This window comes from Xenopus tropicalis, chromosome 9 (genome assembly GCF_000004195.4).
Source record: "Xenopus tropicalis strain Nigerian chromosome 9, UCB_Xtro_10.0, whole genome shotgun sequence".
NCBI classification, from domain to species: Eukaryota; Metazoa; Chordata; class Amphibia; order Anura; family Pipidae; genus Xenopus; species Xenopus tropicalis.
Window position 1 is genome coordinate 54,108,196 of NC_030685.2, and position 22,508 is coordinate 54,130,703.

The window sequence follows — 22,508 nt, forward strand, 5'->3', positions numbered from 1 at the left end:
CCTGCTATTCACACTGCTTGGGAACTGAGGTCTTCCAGATATAAGATCTTTCAGTAATTTGGATCTCCATACAATAAGTCTTCTAAAAAAAATCATTTAAACATTAAATAAATCCAACAGGACTGTTCTGCTTTCAATTAAAATAAAGTATATGGGAAAAGCCCTTTCCTGTTTCTGGATAACAGGTTTCTGGGTAATGGATCCCATACCTGTACTACAAGTATCACAGAATAGTCCATTTTTAGAGCTAGGTTTCTTTGAGCTGGCCTAAGTGCAAGTACTTTGGGGAATATATCATAACAAGCATCTTATTTTAGGTTTTTGATTTGCGTTATACAAAACAGAAAAAAGGAATTTCAAGATAATAATATTAAGATTATATTCAGGCAAATATCTTCATTTATAACAAAAGCTTATTGATAAAATTGTATTTAGCTTTAGGAATAAAATGCTGTATTCTAATTAATTAACTTGATATTGGGAGAAACGTCAACATGCTGTTTTAGGTGGCACAGTTTGCCTTAAAGCAGGGGCGCCCAGACATCGTCGCCCTGTGATCTACTCCTGACACCTGGCCTCCGTCATGAGATCTACCACAGTTAAAATTGTGTGATGTCTATCATTTGGCGCAATAAGCAAGAAAAAGTATCAATCAATGTTTAACAAATACACACAGCAATATATAAATGCAGTGACGAATTCACATTTAATGCCCAAATAACATTTAAGTGCCAACTTCTAGTTTAATGTGAAAGGATTGTAGTAGTTTTTAATTCCCTTTATCATGGCCCACTTTATAGTCTGCACACAGAAACATACATAAACTAGGAACTAATATTTTCAAACCACAATCTTGGTCCAAACTTCACTTGTGGGCAGGTTGGTTTAAGCCCCAACAAATGACATATAAAAAAAAAACAACTTATGCAAAGAGAAGCACAACTTAGGTCTTGAAACACAATGGGGAATATCCTCCACTGCCACTGAGTTGAAGTACCTGAAATGTAGATAGGTATAGCTAGAAAACTGAAAAGACTTAAAATCACCTGTAGAGAATAATATGCCTTGTGTAAAAGGCATGGATTTTCACTGTAAAAGGGTTGATGTTTTGTTAAGCTATTTGCCATTATAACAAAGTAGAGATCATGTACAGTGAACCTCAATGGCCCTACATAGTTAAAACCACTTAAATAATAAAGATACGTTTTAGGCTTGTTTGTATGTTACCAAATCATAGGTCAAATAACTTGCACTTGCTATGGTTTCCTCTTAATGTTTCTAAAAGCAAAGGTTAATAAGGGTTATGGTAGGCAAGCAGTGTATAACAATGTTGCTTATGTTCTTAAAAAGCCAAGAAGGATTCAAACATATATGATCATGACCTTCCTCTAACACCAAGCTGGATTACTACTTTCCCCTACTGTAACAATCTTTGATGTTCATTCATTATTTATGACCACTGTAATCAATTCTACTAGAAAGTGTTCCATTGATTTTTTTTATATAAGATCTAATTACTAAAGCAGACTGACAAAGTTCAGATGGCGCAGTATACTTTTGCCATGGACACTTATCCTCCGAATCTAAATGGCCTCAAACCATAGCCCCAAAATAAATCCATAAGTGCAAAACAAATTAAAAGGTTTTAGCAAAGGTATAGAAAAGGAACAAAAAGGCAAATATATAGCAAATAGTATAAAACATAAAAAGGAAGATAAAATAATATGAAAAACACAGTAAGTAATTTTAAATAATCACACAAAACAAAAACACAAAAAGCAATAACCTACTAACACCTCCTCCATTAGGCAAACAGGTCAACAAAACTATTCAATAAAAGTAACATCCATCATGGGTCTTGCTTTTACTAGGAATGCAAAAGCCTTTAAAGAATGTAAAAAAAATAATAGTAATAAATGCTAAGTTTGCTGATTTGCCACTTAGGTTACTATGCAATCTCAGGAATGCGCAAAGTATACAGGACAGAGGTCAGTCACATACATGCACACTGTCCTGCAGCTAAAGGGACAATTCCTTGATTAAATTTTAAGCAGCACTCTCCAAATCTCTCTCCATTACACAAATGTGCCTTAGACTTGGGACTTCAAAACTTAGGTATTGCTCTCCTGCTCTTCTATACATACTCCTTTATATTAATGAATTTTTTAAAAACCCTGCATTCTAGGACACAATAGGGTGACCAGTTTACACACGCACTTTTCATTCTGTTTTAAAGGAACATTTTTCCTTCTCAAAGCTGCTAGTTTGGATTTGACTTATGAACATTAAATCATTTTCTAGTAAATATTCTGTAATATAAACATACTTATTCATATTCAGCACGCTATGTACTATAAGTTTCCCAGCCAATGTTATTTTTCTCAGTCTATGCTAATTTGATAACACAGAGTGTTAACAGGCAGATGTTAAGTGTCTTTTCATTTTAACAGGTTAAAAGACAACAGAAAACTGCTTCACTAGGAAATGATTACCATTATCCTGCAGTGACCTAGAACAAATTCTTTTAAGAACCAATTTGTGGAAAAAAATGAAAAGCGATTCCTACTTTTGCCTCATAAGGTTATTCTTTCTGCATACATATATTTGACCCCTGCACATGGCATATCCTTCCCAGAAGCAAACATTATATGCAACAAGGTATAGGGCAATTCCACTTAATGGTAATATTGGCCTATTTTCTTTAAAATTAACAAGTAAGGGTGAATTACACAGGGGTTAAGATCCAAAAACTTGTAGAAATTACATATATAATTTTTGTATTCAAAGCTATGTCTGAAAACTATCAATATCTAAACTAGGATCAAATGCATTTTAATATTAATGAATGCTTTCTAATATTGATTCTGTAATCATTAGGATAAACCCTAAGGGGAATAAAGCCTTATCTTCAAGAGAAATCAATCAAATGGAAAGACACCCTTTTCAATCAGTTACAGAACAGTTATTAAAAAACAAAGGCCATGCTGTAAAGATGTACTGCTTAATAGTTAATAGAAAAATGTAATACAGGTATGTGATCCAACCACTGCATGATTGCTAAGGTAAACTGGATACTAGCAACCAGATGGCTGCTGAAATTCCTAAATAAAAAGTTAAATAATATTGGAGCATGAATTCCACAAGAAAAGAGGCAATGATCCATTACGGCCCATTTGACGACACTAAATTGTGCAAAACAATGCAGGATGCTGCCACTTTGCAGAGCAAATTGACAAAATTGGAAAACTGGGCAGCAAACTGTAAAATGAGGTTCAATGGCTGTATTTACATAGACCTTTCCGATTAAGCTTACTTAGTTTTTACCTTTCCTTCTCCTTTAGGAAAACTACAAGAAATCTTATGCCAAACCTAAGTTTCCTCTTTATATCTGCATATTTACCACTTCCCAGTTGCACAATGCTATGCACTTGAGTGATGTACAAACTCGGGTCCTGATAGGCGCCAAGCGTTTCAAAAAAAATTTAAGCAGTAAAGCTGTGAGAAATAGAGAAGTACAGTCCTTTTAACCGCTAATTGTGAAATACTTAATTTCATATTGCCCAACTGGGTTTTAGAAAATTCAGAGCCTTTACTACTAAATGGAAATGAAAATCCCTATTTTAAGATGCTTTCAAGCCACAATCACTGCTCACTGAATGCATGAATAACCAATCCACAAATATAGCCTACACCCGTTTAACCTCTCAAGAAATTTATGGTCTCACATCTTTAGTGACAATAAACATTTAAATAAAATCACCCTTTCCTTCCTGAAAGTTCTTATTAGCAAGATCTATACCAGTTGTGATTCATGGGCAATTAAATATTGCTATCTAAAACAAAATAGAAAATGAAGCTGTTGAAGCTTTACGTATCACTGCTACTGCTGTCTATGATAAATGGTTTAGCAGCTAACATCCACGTATACATACATATACAGAAGGATGATATGCTCTGTGCACACAATAAGTGCCGTGCTTTATACTATATAAATGCTTTCCTTTACTCTAGACAAGTGCTGTCTGACAACTTAATCATATTTAGTGGGCTGATTATATTTCATATACAGGTATTGGACTCTACTAAAAAAAATTATGTAAACAGTAATTAAACCCAATAGGAATATTTTGGCTCCAATAAGGGGTAATTATATCTTAGTTGGGATCTAGTACAAGCTACTGTCTTATTATTACAGAGAAAAAGGAAATCATGTTGAAAAATTAGAATTATTTGCTTATAATGGAGTCTATGGGAGATGGCCTTTCCGTAATTCTGAACTTTCTGGATAATGGGTTTCCAGATAAGGGGTCTAATACCTATAATATGTTCAAGTTTATGGAGTCTTTGACCAGACTGGGGGCCATAAAAATCATTTGGGAGGGCCACATCCAGCCTACAGGCCGTCAGCTGGACAGCCCCATGCTAGATGATGGCTATTTAACTGGAGGCAAAAGGCCAGGTGTGACAGTCTGTATAATGGCTCCATAGACTTTGTAGCTCAACATTATTTTAATGTAATCTGCAGTTAAATGAAAAAATGAGCCTCTTAACTTTAAATAGAGAAAACAGAACTGATCTAAGCAGAACTGTTTTTTCCAAGTAGTACACAAATTATCCTCTGGATAATGTTTATGGGATAAATAATATTAAAAAAGGTACCCATGGTGATCATGGGAAGGCTGGGATAGGCATGAAAATGCCTTAAAAGGCCAAATCTGGCCCACAGGCCTTCAGATGAATAGATGTACAAATTGCTAGTCTTGCATTGACTTTAGTACCTTCCTATTAAAGGAGAAGGAAAGGTAAAAACTAAGTAAGCTTTATCAGAAAGGTCTATGTAAATACAGCTATAAGCACTCTAAGTTCTCTATCAAAAGAAACACAGGATTTCTTGTCTTTTTATGTACACATGTACATATGTTCTTCTGTGTAACACTTCCTCTTTTAGAAAAATCCTTAATTCCCAGGGCTGGAGTCTCTCTCCTTTCCCCCCCATAAGAATGCATAAGAATTTACACCCCTCCCATCAGAATGCGTGATCTATGCTACAGGCAGCAGGAAGCTACAGAGACCAAGCTAATATAGCAGCTGCTATCTTAAATAAACGGAGGAAGCTTCTAGGTCTCATTACTCAGGTATGGTGAAGATTTCTGCAGAATAAATATAGTGTACAGTACTAGGTGGCACAAAAATGGCGAATCTATTGGCAGTAAAATGCCAAAATGACTTTCCTTCTCTTTTAAACTGTGGATGTATGCATTCAAAGGACCACAGTGGATTGGGATACAGGTTTGAAACAACACATTTTCCATACCATTCCAAATTTCTGCCATGGCAGTGGGGCTTTTTATTTTTGTGCATAATGTATAGCTACTCCTAGAAGCCAAACTTGTACTGCTCCGGACAGACAGGCCTGCTCTGGATTTCACACTGTGCAAGCTGTGGTAGAAAATATATTTTTTACATTTCCGTATACTGTAACACTATGACAAATATATCAAGAGGTAATGGATGTACTAAAAAACAAATGTTCCACCTGTTGGGCATCAAAATTGCTAAATACAGACATGGGATCCCTTATCCAGAAACCCATTATCCAGAAAGTTCCAAATTGTGGAAGGGCCATCTCCCATAGACTAATACTAACCAAATAATTCTAATTTTTAATAATGGTTTTCTTTTTCTCTGTAATAATAAAACAGTACCTTGTACTTGATCCAAACTAAGCTGCATGAATCCAGATGGAGATCATTACAGAAAGATAGCTTTTCTGGAGAATCCAAGGTCCCAAGCATTCTGGATAACAGGTCCCACAGCTCTATGTAATGTAGTATTATATGTACTTTTGGTGGGAGATGCTTGTGCCATGAATGGTTAGCATTACAATAATTTGATATCCCTGTTTCATAGACAACAAATAAATAATGCAACCTGAGCTATATGTCAAGTGTTGGAATCCTACAAGAGTATGCTTTTCTTGCCTCACATACTATATCATTTAAAAAATGCAAACATTGCTACAATGCAGACAACTGTGCTTTCAAGAGCAACCAATCAGCAATACGTTTTTTTAGTGCATTTCAAGCTAAAGGATAAAAGCAACAATCTGATTGGTTGCTACAGGCAAGAGCAATCTAGTGTAAAGCAACTTAGTACTTGGTAAATGAGCTCCAACTATATGTTTGAAGATGTCACACAATATATTTGTATAACTGGAAACAAACAGGATTTGACCAAGAACTCAGTGTCTTATGACTTGTTGCCAAATTCTCAGTATTACTAATTAATGCTAAGTGGTAAAATGAGGCGATGGGTCATAACTACATTGTACATTTAGGGGCACATTTACTAAGACACAAATTCGAATCCGAATTGGAAAACGAATATTTTGCGACTTTTTCGTATTTTTTCGGCGCCTTTACGACTTTTTCGGAAATTGTTGCGACTTTTTCGTTTCCAATACGATTTGCGCGAAAAAACGCGAGTTTTTCGTAGCCATTACGATGCGCTCTTATCTTGTCGCAAGTTTTTCGTATTGAGCCTCCCATAGGACTCAATGGCACCCTGCAGCTCCAACCTGGCCCAAGTAAAGTCACCATACTGAAGCTTGAATGAATCTGAATCTTTCGCACTCGGCACGAAGGCTACGAAAAAGTCGCGACAAAATACGAGCGCATTGTAACGGCTATGAAAAACTCGCGTTTTTTCGCGCAAATCATATTGGTAACAAAAAAAAACGCAATCGGACGCATTCGGCCGGTTCGTGAGTAAGTAAATGGGCCCCTTAGTGTCAGTATCATTTTAAGTCTGTTATGAGCCAGTTTTGAAACAAAAGCAAACCTTGCTTAATCATAAGTAACTCACAGAGCAGAGCAACTGTAAATGCTGATTTTCGATTGGCTGATGTGGGTTAGTAGAATTGGAGCAAACTTTGCACCTGTTGCCCTTAAAATGGTAAGTGCAGAGATTATTGCTAATAAATTAGCACCAATATTTTTTATTTCCGGATTTAGTCAAACAAGTCAATACTGATTTCCTTTTTGTTTAGTAGTATACCAGTGCTTTTATTTGATGGTAGTTAAACTACATAAATCCACAGTGATGGATCGGATGCACAAAGTTTTTTAATGCTGACTTTTTTTGTAGCTTTAATGAATGGTGATCCAAGATAAGGAAAGAAAACCTAGAAAGGTTTTTAGAAAACCCAGGTACCAAGCATTTTAGATTCGAGTTCTACTTGTATTCCACATAAATTAAGAACTAGAGTTAATTATTTACAGCTGATTTGAGCAGGCCAATAACAGTGACTACAAAGAAAACCATAAAGACATATTTCTAATTGTATAAATCCCCATACAGATATCATCTATATTTTCTTTTCAGCCAACTGTAAAATTACACTGAGCCATAAATGATGTATGCTAAGGGTGGAACCCCAGAACATGAACTAATATATTTAAACAGACTATTTTATTGAACTTTCCACGGCTAACACAAAGTCCCATCTGTAATTGCAGTGTGACTGAAAGGCAGCGAGGAAGTCAATCAGACTAAAACAGAAACAGCTCATTCATAAGTCACTTTAGACAGTGAAATGTTCAGGAAGATTAACTGAATAGTAGCTGCTGGTGCCAAAACCAATCCTTGGATTGCTTAGCACAGCCAACAAAAAAGCAATTCTGCTTCATTTTATAAGCACAAACATTCATAACAGGGTAAGTGGGGTATTTTTGGCTATATATATCTATATAGAGCTGTGTAAAAGGTCCTTAACAGTTATACATTTAAACAGTCAAGTATACTACCTAGAAAAAAACTGAGCCACTTAGTTCCCTACTTATTAGCATGGCTAAGAAAAAGTACCACACTCACGGGAGCTACTTAAACACCAGCTGAGCTCTTACTATTTATAAATATAAAAATGTATATAGAAAATTTGATCAGTTCATAACGGATTTACACTGTGTTACAAGTCACACAGATATATCTCATTCTAGTCATTGCATGTTTCAGCTGCCCAGTACTATTAACTGGGACTCAGAAGAACTGCCAGTGTGTAATCATCTTTAGGAGGCATAAACACAATACTTTTTAGCACAACAATAGCAAAAAATACATGGCATACACTAGCTATTTCTTGTTCTTTAAGCATTTTTGGTATATGCAGTTAATTTCTCTTGGGGCTGGGAAAAACAAGTGTGTTTTTATTAAATGGATGAAAATGCAATGTCTGTATGTTAACCACCTTCTTAGACTGTAAGCTCTATGGGGCAGGGGTCCCTTTCCTATTGTGTCTTTTAGCACATGACACAATTTCTGCATATTTATACTAATTTATTGCTATGCTTGTTACTTATTTATTATGCTTGCCCTCCATGTGTGCAAAACTGTACATCGCTACCTATACATGTAGTGCTTTATAAATAAGGTTATTTAATAAATACAAGGATATAACACCTGTCCCTGGAGTTATAAACTCATTACAAAAGCAAAAAAAAAAAACATAACATGCAACATGACCCACATCAAGGTTATTCATGACTCCAAAACCTAAAAGTGTGTGCAATTCTGCACCAGCCCATATTAACAAATTAGCTATTTACTATTAGGAATGCACCGAATCCAGGACTCGGGATTCGTCAAAGATTGGTCCTTCTTCAGCAGGATTCAGATTCAGCCAAATCCATGTCCCTGGCTGAACCGAATCCAAATCCTTAAAATCATGTGACTTTTTGTAAAATAAACATATAAATTGAAAAATGTTCTTTTGTGAAGGATTCAGGGTTTGAATCTATTATGTCTCAAATGAATCTTTTGCCTACATTATGAAAATGTATTCCAAACACAGTACCAAGCAGTCCCCTCCAGCACTGTTTGCTAGGGATTCTAGTTCAGAGCCACAATCTGGAGATCCCAATATTGAAAAATCTATGATAAATTGTTTCAATGAAACTACTGCCCTCAAAACCATGTAATCCTTTTTTTTTCTACACATATTTTCTCCATTGTACAATTAGTAACTCAATACCAACAAATGAATCAACCAAAGGATGCTTCACTATGTATATCTAGTACTTTCTATATAAAAAAAAAAAAAAAAAAATAGAACATGGATGCAATTTTCCACTGTACTTTGCAGCACACCCTCTATAGGCATATTGTGTATAAGTGGCAAAAACGTGACCATACCTTTAGTGTGGTATCTTTAGCATTCTTTCATCTGACGGCTTCTGAAAGAAGTCATTTATTTATTTTAGTTCATATTTCCACCACAATATAATAGTTCAAGAATATAGCAAGTGCTACAGCAAAATTGCAAGCCTTCACAATATATACTAAATAATTGCACCCAGATTGTGCAATGCAAACTGCACTTTGTGTCTTGTTTAAGTTAAACAAGTCACCTCAAGGCAAAATAAAACAGCTCCAGTGACGTAAGGGAGGGCTGTATCCTGAGCAGGTATTAAGGACAGGGCTCCAGATGCACCTTATCTGGAGTCACTCCTACTTGCACATCTAAGGGGTCAGTCAGCCACATTCATACTGCTTATATAGCAGGTACAAGCTGCACCTGGCAGCACACAATATTTTGTATGTTTTGACAAATAGTTGTGCCTCCCAGAAGCAGGTACAATTCCCAGTGGCAAGGTGAACTGAGAGCAATACACATGGTGCTTTGTCTCTGTTTTTAATTCTGAACTTTGGACCACAATAGTAAGTAAATGCTCCCCTTTGTAATGGTGTACACCTTGCCTTGCATTAAACATTAGACTTTACATTTAGAAAAAAAGGTAGTCTACTGTGGAACTACAAGTGCTAGCAGCTCATTGCCAGCTACACAGGTAAAGGGTGCCAGGGTTGATAGTTAACATCTCAACTCCCTGTTACTCTATTATCATCTAGAAAAGTAGTCTTCTGAGTTATTATGTCAAAGTCTCTTTTTTAGGGTATGGTCAGACCTCACCATCAACAAGGCTAATAATAGGAAAATCAGTTATTCGGCCTTTGTTTGTAGACTAGCTGTGGTTAAAATGAATAACTGACCTTCAGGATAAGCTTCCAGGAAAATGAACATGCATTCTCCCAAAACATCACACTAAAATAGACCTTAAGATCTCCCCCAGGTCACAGCAATGTGGGCACCCAAAGAAGGCCAGACACACAGTTTGGGAATCACTAAAGTATTTTAACCAAGTAGTGCTTCCTACTATATGATGAAGCACAACTGCTTCAATTATCATCCTCTGAAATGCAGTACCTCCGACACAATTCATCTGGTTTTACGTGTCTACATATTCCAATCTTACTTCAACAGGCCAAGGGCATCTTTCATCCTGCACAGTTCCAAGCTGTGTCCAAACAAGTATCTTATTACATACAAGTGGAAATATGTAATCCTTTTAATAAATGGAGTCACTTAACCCTTTGTGGAACTTATTAAAACATGAAATGGTTAGAACACATACACACCGCCAGCAAAGTACCACTGAAAATACATCCAGTAAATATTCATAAACAACAGGACAGAAATGCATCCAGTTCTAGTCAGCCTGTGTCAGTCAGTCTAAATAATTAACACCCTATTCATGTGCAGTAGAACTAATCACATCTTTACTCATCCCTAAGCAAGTCATATGGAAGCTGAACTTACTTTTATTCTAAATGTGACAGGTAGAATGAGAATCGTGTCATAACAGTACTGTCATTGCACAATGCTATTAGTCTCATTAAGTTGTTAGTTTGCCTAATTGAACATACAGTCCTTGTTCAGCCTGTAGTCTGCTTCTTACGCATACAGTAGAAATATACAGTTAAAAAAGCAATACACAGCCATATTTTGCCCACACACAGGCAACAAGTAAATACAGACAGAAGTGTATTTGGCACAGCAGGTAAAACATGATATACAATACTATGAATGACGTGTTTCTTTTTTCTAATATTTCATATCACCCATAATCGGTAGTATATGGGTCAGATAGCCAACCCACAGATGCCCAGCTTCCATTTACTGGCAACATCTCAGCAATAACACCCACCTCACTCAACACGTTGACATTTATTGAGTTGAGGAGAATATATATCTACATTATACACTTAACATCCAATCTTCCCCTAAATAGAATATATCTAAAAACATATTATAACACATATTCTCCGCTTATTTGCTTTATTGCATATAAATAGTACCAGAGCCAGGTGCCTAGCACAGAGGCAAACTATATAGCAGCTCCCTCTCATTCATAAATACAGATATAAGGGAAACAGCAGACAGATACAGGTTTTCAAAATCCCATGGACAAACACTGCAGTTTTAATTTATTGTTCTCAGTAAATTCATAACCGCAATCAAAACCCTATTAGCCCTTGCGAAAATAGCAAATAGAAAAATTTGGTAAAGGTCAGACTGTACAATGTATGTATGAATGCAGTGCCCTGTATAATCAACTAGTACCAATATCTCTCCCTACCTGGCAGAACATATAACTCTCTATCCATTGATTTAGCTATAGAAGAGCTATGCCAGGATCATAGAAGATGCATGGGTAAGCGCTTTAATTCGTGGCACAGAATCGTATCACTACTGCTGTTCTCCAGTTACCTCACTCCTCCTCCTCTCCCGGAGCCCCGGTCATGTCTCCCCTTCAGCTCCTTCCTGACAAGCCGCAGCGAATTACCAACACCACCTGCCATAGGCCGGTACAACACCATCAGCAAGCACCGCCCTGATTGGTGAGCTGGATGAGGTAAACGTCATTTCGGAAGCTAAGAATCCTGTTTGTGTGCCACGCCTCGGTTGGGTAAAAGCGCACTGATTGGACATTTAGTGAATGTGTCATTACAGCTGATTCACTCTGTCTACGTAAACGCATTAGTCTTTTTTTTCAATAACTTTATCAATTTGCATACATGTGACACTTTTTCTGCAAGGTTACGGTGACGTCCTGTCCGTCAGCTCTGTGGTTCCGCTCACTCTCAATTAGTGGAACCCTGTGGAAGAAGGTTTACTAATTCAGGTGAGGATTAGACCGTACTGCGAGTGTTAATACAGTCCTATTATGAATATTGTCCCCGAGTAAATTACGTGTAAGAATAAATATGAACCTTAGAGGCAGACCTGTTAGCGGCCTGGTCATGAAATACAAGTTTGGCTGCTTGTATATATGAGTATAACATGTCTTCCACTTCCCTGCTGACCAAGGCAACTTACAGACATGTGTAGTTTGCTTTGCATGGTTCACGTTTCTGCGGTCTATTTCTCCTAGGGTTCATATATGTATTTCCCTGTACTGCAGTTTTAGGCACTATAAAGCCAGAGACTATACAGAAAATATGGTTGATCTATACCAGTTTGCTTTTACTGTTCCATTACTAGTGGCCAGATTAAAGCTTTCTATCCGAGAGAATCTCTGCCTTGTAATACAATGATTTGATACATTATCCTTGTCAGTTAAAGGGGCACATTTACCAAAGTACGATTGTTTCCGAATACAAAAAATTCATATTTTTTTAAGTTTCCGTACTGTGCGTATTTTTTTTCGTTAATTTGCAACGCGTCAAAATCGTATTTGTTGCAAAGAGTACGCAAGTTTGGATTCATTAAAGCTTTGTTATTGTGACTTTCCTTTGGGCAGGTTGGAACTGCAGAGTACCATTGAGTCCTATGGGGTTTTCCTGCGGTTTACGATTGTTCAGATACGAAAATGTCATGACCAATACAATTTTTTTGTAAACATTTTCGTGACATTTATGGTCATCAGAAATTATCGTATCTAATCCGAATTTTACCCATTTTGGGATTCGAACTCTTACTTTGATGAATCTGCCCCAATGGGTAACTAAAATTAAGACTCATGTGTCCTCATGAAATAAATGGCCTAGTGATGCGGTGCAGCTTCTCACTGCCAGCGGCCTAATGAAAAATAAAGAAAAGACATGTGCTGCCAGCTTGTACCTTCTACAGTTAAGCTGGTCATACATGCACCAATATCGTACAAAACAAGGTTTTGGGCAGGTCAAAAGATTTTGATCATGCACCATTGAAGGCGCTTGAGCAAAATCTGCGATTAGGGCTGAATCGTTAGATGGGCTAAAATTCCTATTGTTTCTACCTCCATATATTACAATTCAGCCCTGAGCATCGGTGGAGGGTGTGAATGAACAATCATAATTGTAAAGTGTACAGTCATGGCCCAAATTGTTGGCACCCCAGAAATTTTTCCAGAAATCAAGTATTTCTCACAGAAAAGTATTGCAGTAACACTTGTTTTGCTATACACATGTTTATTCCCTTTGTGTGTATTGGAACAAAACAAAAGGGAGAAAAAAAAGCACATTAGACATAATGTCACACAAAACTCCAAAAATGGGCTGGACAAAATGATTGGCACCCTTTCAAAATTGTGGATAAATGAGATTGTTTGTTTCAAACATGTGATGCTCCTTTAAACTCACCTGGGGCAAGTAACAGGTGTGGGCAATATAAAAATCACACCTGAAAGCAGATAAAAAGGAGAGAAGTTCACTTAGTCTTTGCATTGTGTGTCTGTGTGTGCCACACTAAGCATGGACAACAGAAAGAGGAGAAGAGAACAGTCTGAGGACTTGAGAATCAAAATTGTGGAAAAATATCAACAATCTCAAGGTTACAAGTCCATCTCCAGAGATCTGGATTTGCCTTTGTCCACAGTACGCAACATTATCAAGAAGTTTGCAACCCATGGCACTGTAGCTAATCTTCCTGGGCGTGGACGGAAGAGAAAAATTGATGAAAGGTTGCAATGCAAGATAGGGTGGTAGATAAGCAGCCCCGAACAAGTTCCAATGAAATTCAAGCTGTCCTGCAGACTCAGGGAGCATCAGTGTCAGTGCAAACTATCCGTCGACATGAATGAAATTAAATGCTATGGCAGGAGACCCAGGAGGACCCCACTGCTGAGAGACATAAAAAAGCAAGGCTACAGTTTGCCAAAATGTACTTGAGTAAGCCACAGTCCTTTTGGGAAAATGTCTTGTGGACAGATGAGACCAAGATAGAGCTTCTTGGTAAAGCACATCATTCTGTTTACCGAAAACGGAATGAGGCCTACAAAGAAAAGAGCACAGTACCTACAGTGAAATATGGTGGAGGTTCAATGATGTTTTGGGGTTGCTTTGCTGCCTCTGGCACTGGGTGCCTTGAATGTGTGCAAGGCATCATAAAAACTGAGGATTACCAAAGGATTTTGGGTCGCACTGTAGAGCCCAGTGTCAGAAAGCTGGGTTTGTGTCCGAGATCTTGGGTCTTCCAGCAGGACAATGACCCCAAACATACGTCAAAAAGCACCCAGAAATGGATGGCAACAAAGCGCTGGAGAGTTCTGAAGTGGCCAGCAATGAGTCCAGATCTAAATCCTATTGAACATCTGTGGAGAGATCTTAAAATTGCTGTTGGGAAAAGGCGCCCTTCAAATAAAAGAGACCTGAAGCAGTCTGCAAAGGAAGAGTGGTCCAAAATTTCCGGTGAGAGGTGTAAGAAGCTTCTTGGTGGTTATAGGAAGCGACTGATTTCAGTTATTTTTTTCCAAAGGGTGTGCAACCAAATATTAAGTTAAGGGTGCCAATAATTTTGTCCAGCCCATTTTTGGAGTTTTTTGTGACATTATGTCCAATTAGCTTTTTTTCCTCACTTTTTTGTTCTGTTCCAATACACACAAAGAGAATAAACATACCCTGTTTCCCCGAAAATAGGACATCCTCCGAAAGTAAGGCACCCCCCCCCGGTTTTTCACCCCCTCGGAAAATAAGACACCCCCCGAAAATAAGACACCCACCCAAACGATGGAATAAATGTGTACTGTATTCTTCTTCATGGAAAAATAAGACATCCCCTGAAAATAAGACCTAGTGCATATTTTGGAGCTTAAAAAAATATAAGACAGTGTCTTATTTTCGGGGAAACACGGTATGTATAGCAAAACATGTGTTAGTGCAATACTTTTGTGTGAGAAATACTTGATTTTCTGGAAAAATTTCTGGGGTGCCAACAATTTGGGCCATGACTGTATGTCCACCTTTACTGTGGTGCACTCATTCACTATTGCATTTAGAATTTTAGTTCACATACAGTGTACACAGGCTTCTGACCCACCAACTGTGGGTACATTGATGGAATTTTTACATATTCACCTATATTAATCCTCTATTTATACCCATACCAATAAACTGAAATTTTCATTTTATGATAACTTTTGAAATACTGCATCTGTAATTAACAGGAAATGTTTGCTCAATTTGCAGAAGTGTAAATCAGTCTGGCCAATAACAAACTATAACATCAGTCAAATAGTCAGGAAACCGCCTACTCCATTTATAAATAACATCAAATACACAACAAAAGGAGCTTAACCTTTTAGAAGACCAACTCAACTAAAGCCAATTTAAACACCATATTTGTTTCCGAGAAGAAGTTCAGTCTGTAGGGACAAAATACATTACTACTGACATTAACAGCAGGAAAAAATAGAATTAATGGCTTATGCTCATTTAAAATTAAAGCCCATCTATATTATGCTGTGTATCCAATTGTGTGAAATCAGTACTCAGTATAAATTAATATCTTGTGCAGAGTTTGTGGTATCAGTGTCTTTGAAATAAAGAAGCATTGAAACATAGCATTTATTAAAGAGGATGCCCAAAAATTGTTTTTAACATAATGAAAGGAAACATGAGTGAAAATGTTTTAGTGGTTTTAAACTGAAAGCAGTATTTGTTTCTGTATTTGTTTCTGTACAGAACTTTATGTTCATTTTAAAAACTAGAACCACAAGAAATGTGGACACTGTTCAGGGATTATTATTATTTTAAATCTTATAAAAGGGATCCCATACTTAAATGTAATTTCTTCTTTAATAATTTTACTGTAAAAATAATCTTTTTAAGTCTATATCATGAGTAATATCTCACTAAATTGTAAATTTTACTAAGGAAAACTCTGTTTATCTATAATACTTTATAATAATGTATAATCACTTCTTAGAGGTATGGGTCACGGCCACGAGCACCATGGGCAGGCAAAAGTACACCTGCCTGACTATAGGCAGTGGAAAATAGAAGGCACTCCTCTGGAAGAAGTACAGAAGAGACTGGCACGGCAAGGGCTTCGGGATCCATGGCTAAGGTATGGCAGATAAACACTAAAGCCTATGTGGAATCTTATAAAACAAATGCTTTCAGAGGCAACACTGTTGGGGCTTGGGTCTGTACTTTCAGGGTGGTGTCAAAAGGCCACATTGGTTTCTGGTAAGGTATAGAGAAGGATCATGGGAGCAGATGACAAAGGTTTTTTGTTAGAGAACAGTGGAGTTTTATGCAAGTCTTAAACTGCAAGCAGAAATGTATCACCTTTCTAGAAACAAGAAGCAAATAGAGTAAAAGGTAAATAACTATCCATCCACTCCTTTATATTATCATTAGCCAATACAAAGAGGGTAAAACATATGGTTCAAGGACCCTTTAAAGGAAAAGGGAAGGTAAATATCACTGGGGGATGCCAAATGTTAGGCACCGCCCAGTGACTTTAATAGCTTACCTTTTACCCCGAGCTGGTGCTCCTGTTAGAAGAAAATCACACCAGCCCGGGGTAGCTGCCAGTGAGTGTTTCCTCTTGCTTCTGTCTTCTGAATCCCAGGGCTAGCCCATGCAGAGTAGAGTGAAAAAGCTGCCTTTTTTGGCTTTTCACTCTACTGTGCAAGCATGCAAAGACAGAAGAAGGAAGAAGAGACAATCGCTCGCAGCTACCCCAGGCTGGTGCAGTTTTCTCCTAACAGGAGCACCAGCCTGGGGTAAAAGTTAAGCGATTAAAGTCACTTTGGGGAGCCTAACATTTGGCACCCCCCTATGATTTTTACTTTTCCTTCTGCTTTAAATTGACCTGCGTTTGTTTAAGATTATTTTTCATTTGAGTCTAGGGATTCTTTTTTTAATTACCACAGCAATTGACATAGCTTCCTACTGAGTTAATGAAACATACATGCATTAAAAATGTACTTATACATTGTACAGATTATTTTCTGCCTGGGATATGGGTGCTGGGACAATAACCCATGCAAGCAGAAAATAGAGTGTTACAGGCTGCAGTTGCACTGTTGTTACTTAATAATTTCTTCAGTCCCTGTCATATTAATCTTCCATTCTGTCATTTAATCCACCGTCTGGTTGCTAGGGGATGTTCAATCCCAGCATCCAGTTAAAAGTAAGTTCAAAGCTGGAGAAATGCAATTCCAACCAATGCCTATGAAGAAGCATTATTAGTTTGGATTATTTGCCTGTGCAGTCCCTTGGAGTCATAGAATGGTTTGTCCAGACTGCCTCCCTTAGTGGTCATAGATGTGCTGATGGTCAAGTAGTAAGGTTATTTTTGGTAACCTTGACTGACCATATCTGCAGTGTTTTCTGCATATATTAGGCACAATTATTAGGAATCCATAGCTTTGTTATTCGGGAAGCCTTAAAACTCTTCATTGCCCAATGTCTTCTCTCTAAATCTTCAGGATTTTGATGTGCAAGGTATTATGTCACACAGTTTATTCTTGGCATCAGCACCTTTTTTTTAACACTCCATTCATGTTTATTCTGAGCCTATTTAACTGACACATCTCTTACACTCGTAGCTGCACTATGTCACCTAACATTTCCAAGACCCTGCAGCCATTCTTCCAGACGCTTCTCTCCATTTTGTGATTCAAGTCAGTGTTTTGAGAGTGCAAAGTAATCTTTTAAAATCATGGTCAAAATTGTTAATGCAACTTTTGACTTATGCCAAAAGTTTAAAAACAGTTGATAGCAGGTGTTATTTTGATAAATAAAACTTTACATGTGTAAATTAATTTTGTAGTCTTTTGTTTATCATTGTCTTACGTTTTTCTTTTTGTCATTATTTTGTAGAAACGAGGCCTGGCGGTACATGGGAGGGTACGCTAAACCTGCAACTTTTAAGGACGTTGTGTTCAGAGGCTTTAAATGGGGGTTTGCTGCCTTTGTAGTGGCTCTTGGTGTTGAATATGCCTTGTTCCCACCAAAGAAATCTGAAGGCCACCATTAGTAGCTCTTACTAACTTTGTTTGAAGACCATCATGTTCATATCTGTATTAAATTCTTACTACTGAACTGTGAAAGTGTGTGTTTTTGTAGAAGTAGAATAAGACATTATACGTTTCCACTGCAAGTCTGGTAAATACATTTTATTTTTCTAATATATATATTAGAAAACTATAATCCCAATTGGTGTAACAGCTTTGAAGAAAGGCCATTACACTCTGTTAAGACCTTATTGGAGTCCATCGACAGAACCATGGACTCATCTGGAGAATTTAGCATTCATTCTGGTAGAGAGAAGGCTTTTAAGACTTTATCCCTGCCTTCTCTTAAATACACAAATGTCACTTGATGTTTGTGTATGATTCTGGGAGGAATTCCTTGAGGCCTGAAGGCAGGAATTCTTAGATATAATGCTGAAAAGAAATAGGCCTGTAACTAGTACAAGACATTGGGTCTTTACCAGGCCTGGGAAGAATTTAAGGTGTTAAACTATAGGAGAATGCTCTGTGCTATTAAATATGTGGAACATGACTGGTCGGATGTGTTTCAGCTTTTTCTAGAAGAATAGTATCGGCCATGGACTTGCATAGTGGGGTTAGCTAATTCTAGTTCTTTGTCCAAGATTTGCAGTTCCAGAAAAACTTTTGTGTTGGAAATTGAGTTTCTTCAGTATAGTTCAAAGGAGGTCTTAATTCAACTATGATATTTTTATGTTATAAAGGGCAGTATAAAGGGAGCATTTGGGCTGTCTCTGACTTGAGGTGGTGTATTTTGCTATCATTTGTGGAAGAGGTACAGTGGATATAAAAAGTCTACACACCCCTGATAAAATGTCAGGTTCCTGTGCTGTACAAAAATGAGACAAAGATAAATCATTTCAGAACTTTTTCCACCTTTAAAGTGGACCTGTCACCCAGACATAAACAGCTGTATAATAAAAGCCCTTTTCAAATTAAATATGAAACCAAAAGCCATTTTTTATTAATACATTCATGCCCCTTATAAAAGCATTTAAAAATCACAGCTGTCAATCATATATTGCTTACCCCGCCCCTATGCCTTAGGCATTGAGGTGGGGCAGACAGTTACTTTCACTTTCAATTCAGAACTTATTCGATGTTGCTGTGCCCCTCACATTCCCCCTCCCTCCTCACCATCTAATTTCGTAACCGGTGCATGGACATGGGGATCAGAATGCAAAGCCTGCCTTAATAACAGTGTCCACAAAATGGTGCCTGCCTGCTTGCTGCAATTGTGAATTCCAAGGCTGAAATCTTGGAAGAAAACCAAAAAAACTAAAATAATGTGGTTGCATAAGTGTGCACACCCTTAAACTAATACTTTGTTGAAGCACCTTTTTATTTTATTACAGCACTCAGTGTTTTTGGTATGAGTCTATCGGCATGGCACATTTTGACTTTTCAAGATTTTCCTGTTTCTTTGCAGAAACAGTCCAAATCTGTCAGATTGCGAGGGCATCTCCTCTGCACAGCCCTCTTCAGATCACCCCACAGATTTGGCTGGGCCATTCCAAAACTTTAATCCTCTTCCGGTGAAGCCATTCCTTTGTTGATTTGGATGTATGCTTTGGGTCGTTGTCATCCTCATGTTCAGCTTTCTACCTGAAGCCTGAAGGTTTTGTGCCAGTATTAACTGGTATTTGGAACTGTTCATAATTCCCTCTATCTTAACTAAGGCCCCAGTTCCAGCTAAGAAAAACAGCCCCAAAGCATAATGCTGCCACCAACCTGCTTCACTGTGGGTATGGTGTTCTTTTGGTGATGTGCAGTATTGTTTTTGCGCCAAACATATTTTTTGGAATTATGGCCAAAAAGTTCAACCTTGGTTTCATCAGACCATAACACCTTTTCCCACATGCTTTTGGGAGACTTCAGATGTGTTTTTGAAAAATGTAGCCTGGCTTGGATGTTTTTCTTCGTAAGAAAAGGCTTTTGTCTTGCCCTCTACCCCATAGCCCAGACATATGAAGAATATGGGAGATTGTAGTCACATGTACCACACAGCCAGTACTTCTTTCTTCTCGTCTTTTCATCAATTTTGGAGGGACGTCCAGTTCTTGGTAATGTCACTGTTGTGCCATATTTTCTTCACTTGATGATGACTGTCTTCACTGTGTTCCATGGTATATCTAATGCCTTGGAAATTCTTTTGTACCCTTCCCCTGACTGATATCTTTTAACAATGAGATCCCTCTGATGCTTTGAAAGCTCTCTGTGGACCATGGCTTTTGCTGTGGGATGCAACTAAAACAATGTCAGGAAAGACCAACTAGAGCAGCTGAACTTTATTTGGGGTTAATCAGAGGCACTTTAAATGATGTCAGGTGTATGCTGACTCCTATTTAACATGATTTTGAAACTGCTTTCTGCACAAATTATATTGATAAAGTAAAATAAAGTGGTGCTTTTTGCAATGTGAGAATAACAACTCAGTTTAAGCAGACTAAATGGTATAACCAGTGATTGCACGCAAACTATGCAGTAAAATACCATAAGATCTGTGCAAAAGTAATATGGTAAATAAAAGCCCACAAAAATGTCCATTTCAGTGTTACCACGCTTGTATGCCAAACTATAAATTCATATGTAGAAATGCCACCTCCCCATATGGTCTCTGTGATGTTTTCCTCAAAATATAAAAAAATGCAGTCAATCAATTTATATTGAAATGTATTGTTATGTTCCTTCAGTAGCAACTGGACAGTCTGATCTGCTAATACATCCTTGGCCAGTGAGCATTAGCCATTTTAATTTCTTAACCCCACCTTCTCCCCTATCCCCATATATGCCTGTCACAGCTCCTTCTGTTCCTGCCCACATGTCAGTGTCTGTCTCTGTCCCCCATGTCCAATATGGATGCTCACCAGACATAGTAGGGATGAAACATGTGTTAAGGCAAAGCTCATGAACTTTTGATTGACTGCTTTTATTTCACTGTACATTGCAAGTAGCCTTCTTTGTGCAGGGGATTTATTTTATTAAACGTTTTTACACTATCTCTGTTTTCCTCTCCATATTGTTATACATTGAGGATTGAGGTTTTGCTACAATCAACACCTGATTTGACTTAACACATGTTTCATCCCTACTATGTCTGGTGAGCATCCATATTGGACATACTGAGTGGGGTTATACATTACGATTTGTCTCATTATAAGCACCATTGGTATTTGGTTCACATAATTATACGTTTTGCACTAGATTTTTGTTTTTGTTTTTTTATTTTATGCGCTTCCATCAACATTTTCGTGGACATTTGACCTTTGATGTTGGCTCTGTGGCTGGGAAAAGAAAAACCTTTCATACATTTTACTGGTGGCCATTATTATTATTGCTTTAATGTAACCAAACTATAATCGATTTTTCATAAATCTGTCTCATAATCAGCATTTGCTATAATTTTTTCCTGATATTACTATATCGATCGATTTATTTGTAAGTTACTCACCCTAAATGTTTTTTCCTTGCTGCAGATTACACATTTGTGCTGTGAACCAACAGATTTTACCTTTCTATAATTAGGCTGTAATTTGTATATACACAAGAGAAAAAAATATTTATATAATGGTGTAGCCACTTAACAGATAAGCTTACCAATAGAATAGTGCACATGCCCCAGGTGCTATATATAAAGAAAAGTTTACTTTATTATAAATCAAACAGTACAAAATAGATATAAGGGTTTCGGGGGGGGGGGGGGTGCATAACCCATGTATTACTAGCCACAGATAGTGAATGCCCAGTATTGTTTAATGAAAACAAAAGCCCTATGTCTGATTTGTTATGTTTATTAAGAGCATTTCTATGCTGTTATGTTTATTATAGAGTAATTCTATGCCATATATGTAAATACAAAACAAGCAAATATGGGTATTTACTTTTTCTTTAATTACAACTACCAACAAAAGCCAATATTACTAGGGGAGAGGGGGCTCTGGGAGTTGTAGAGAATTAAAAGTTGGCTACTGAATACTGGACATTTTTCCATTTTTTGACTCTCAACCACTGTGTATTGCGCTGGTTGTCCTCTTTTTTAACTATAGCCTGGCCTGTATTCTAAATCCTCCCTTTCTCAATCTCTCTGACTCTCTCAGCAGTAGCAGTCAACTACTTGTTAAAGGAACAATGTCATGTGAAAACATGTTTTTTAAAATACATAAGTTAATAGACCTTCTCTAGTAGTACTTCCTTTAAACAAGACATCAATTGTAGTGGTTGTTTTTATTGATGGACAATTTGTACTTTTAAACAATCATTTCAGGATAACCTTGGTTCTACAATAATGAAAAGATCTATTAAAAATCTTAATGAGTATGGCCAGCTTTACTAAATGTGGATATTTGGGGGCTTGTTTACTAAGATTGGAGATAAAAATCACTGGTGATGTTGCCCATAGCAACCAATCGGCAA

The 22,508-nt window shown here is 37.3% G+C and overlaps 2 protein-coding genes across 6 annotated transcripts in view; one reads left to right on the forward strand and one right to left on the reverse strand.

The window, feature by feature from the left end:
* Positions 1 to 11,736, reverse strand: part of fam126b (family with sequence similarity 126 member B) — a 47,518-nt gene extending 35,782 nt beyond the window's left edge. Inside the window, exons 1-2 of one of the 5 annotated variants that reach the window (XM_004917783.4) lie at positions 11,603 to 11,736; positions 9,190 to 9,230 (exon numbers count right to left, since the gene is read on the reverse strand). The gene's annotated coding sequence lies outside the window, so the exon portion shown is untranslated. The other 4 variants (XM_031893615.1, XM_031893614.1, XM_004917782.4 and 1 more) reach the window with 4 other exon arrangements.
* Positions 11,737 to 11,906: 170 nt separating this feature from the next.
* Positions 11,907 to 18,155, forward strand: ndufb3 (NADH:ubiquinone oxidoreductase subunit B3). Its single transcript, NM_001017212.3, is given in 3 exon segments — positions 11,907 to 12,017; positions 16,019 to 16,159; positions 17,926 to 18,155. Coding segments are annotated over 2 exon segments (294 nt in total). The 5' UTR covers positions 11,907 to 12,017; positions 16,019 to 16,022; the 3' UTR covers positions 18,083 to 18,155.
* The last annotated feature ends 4,353 nt before the right edge of the window (positions 18,156 to 22,508 follow it).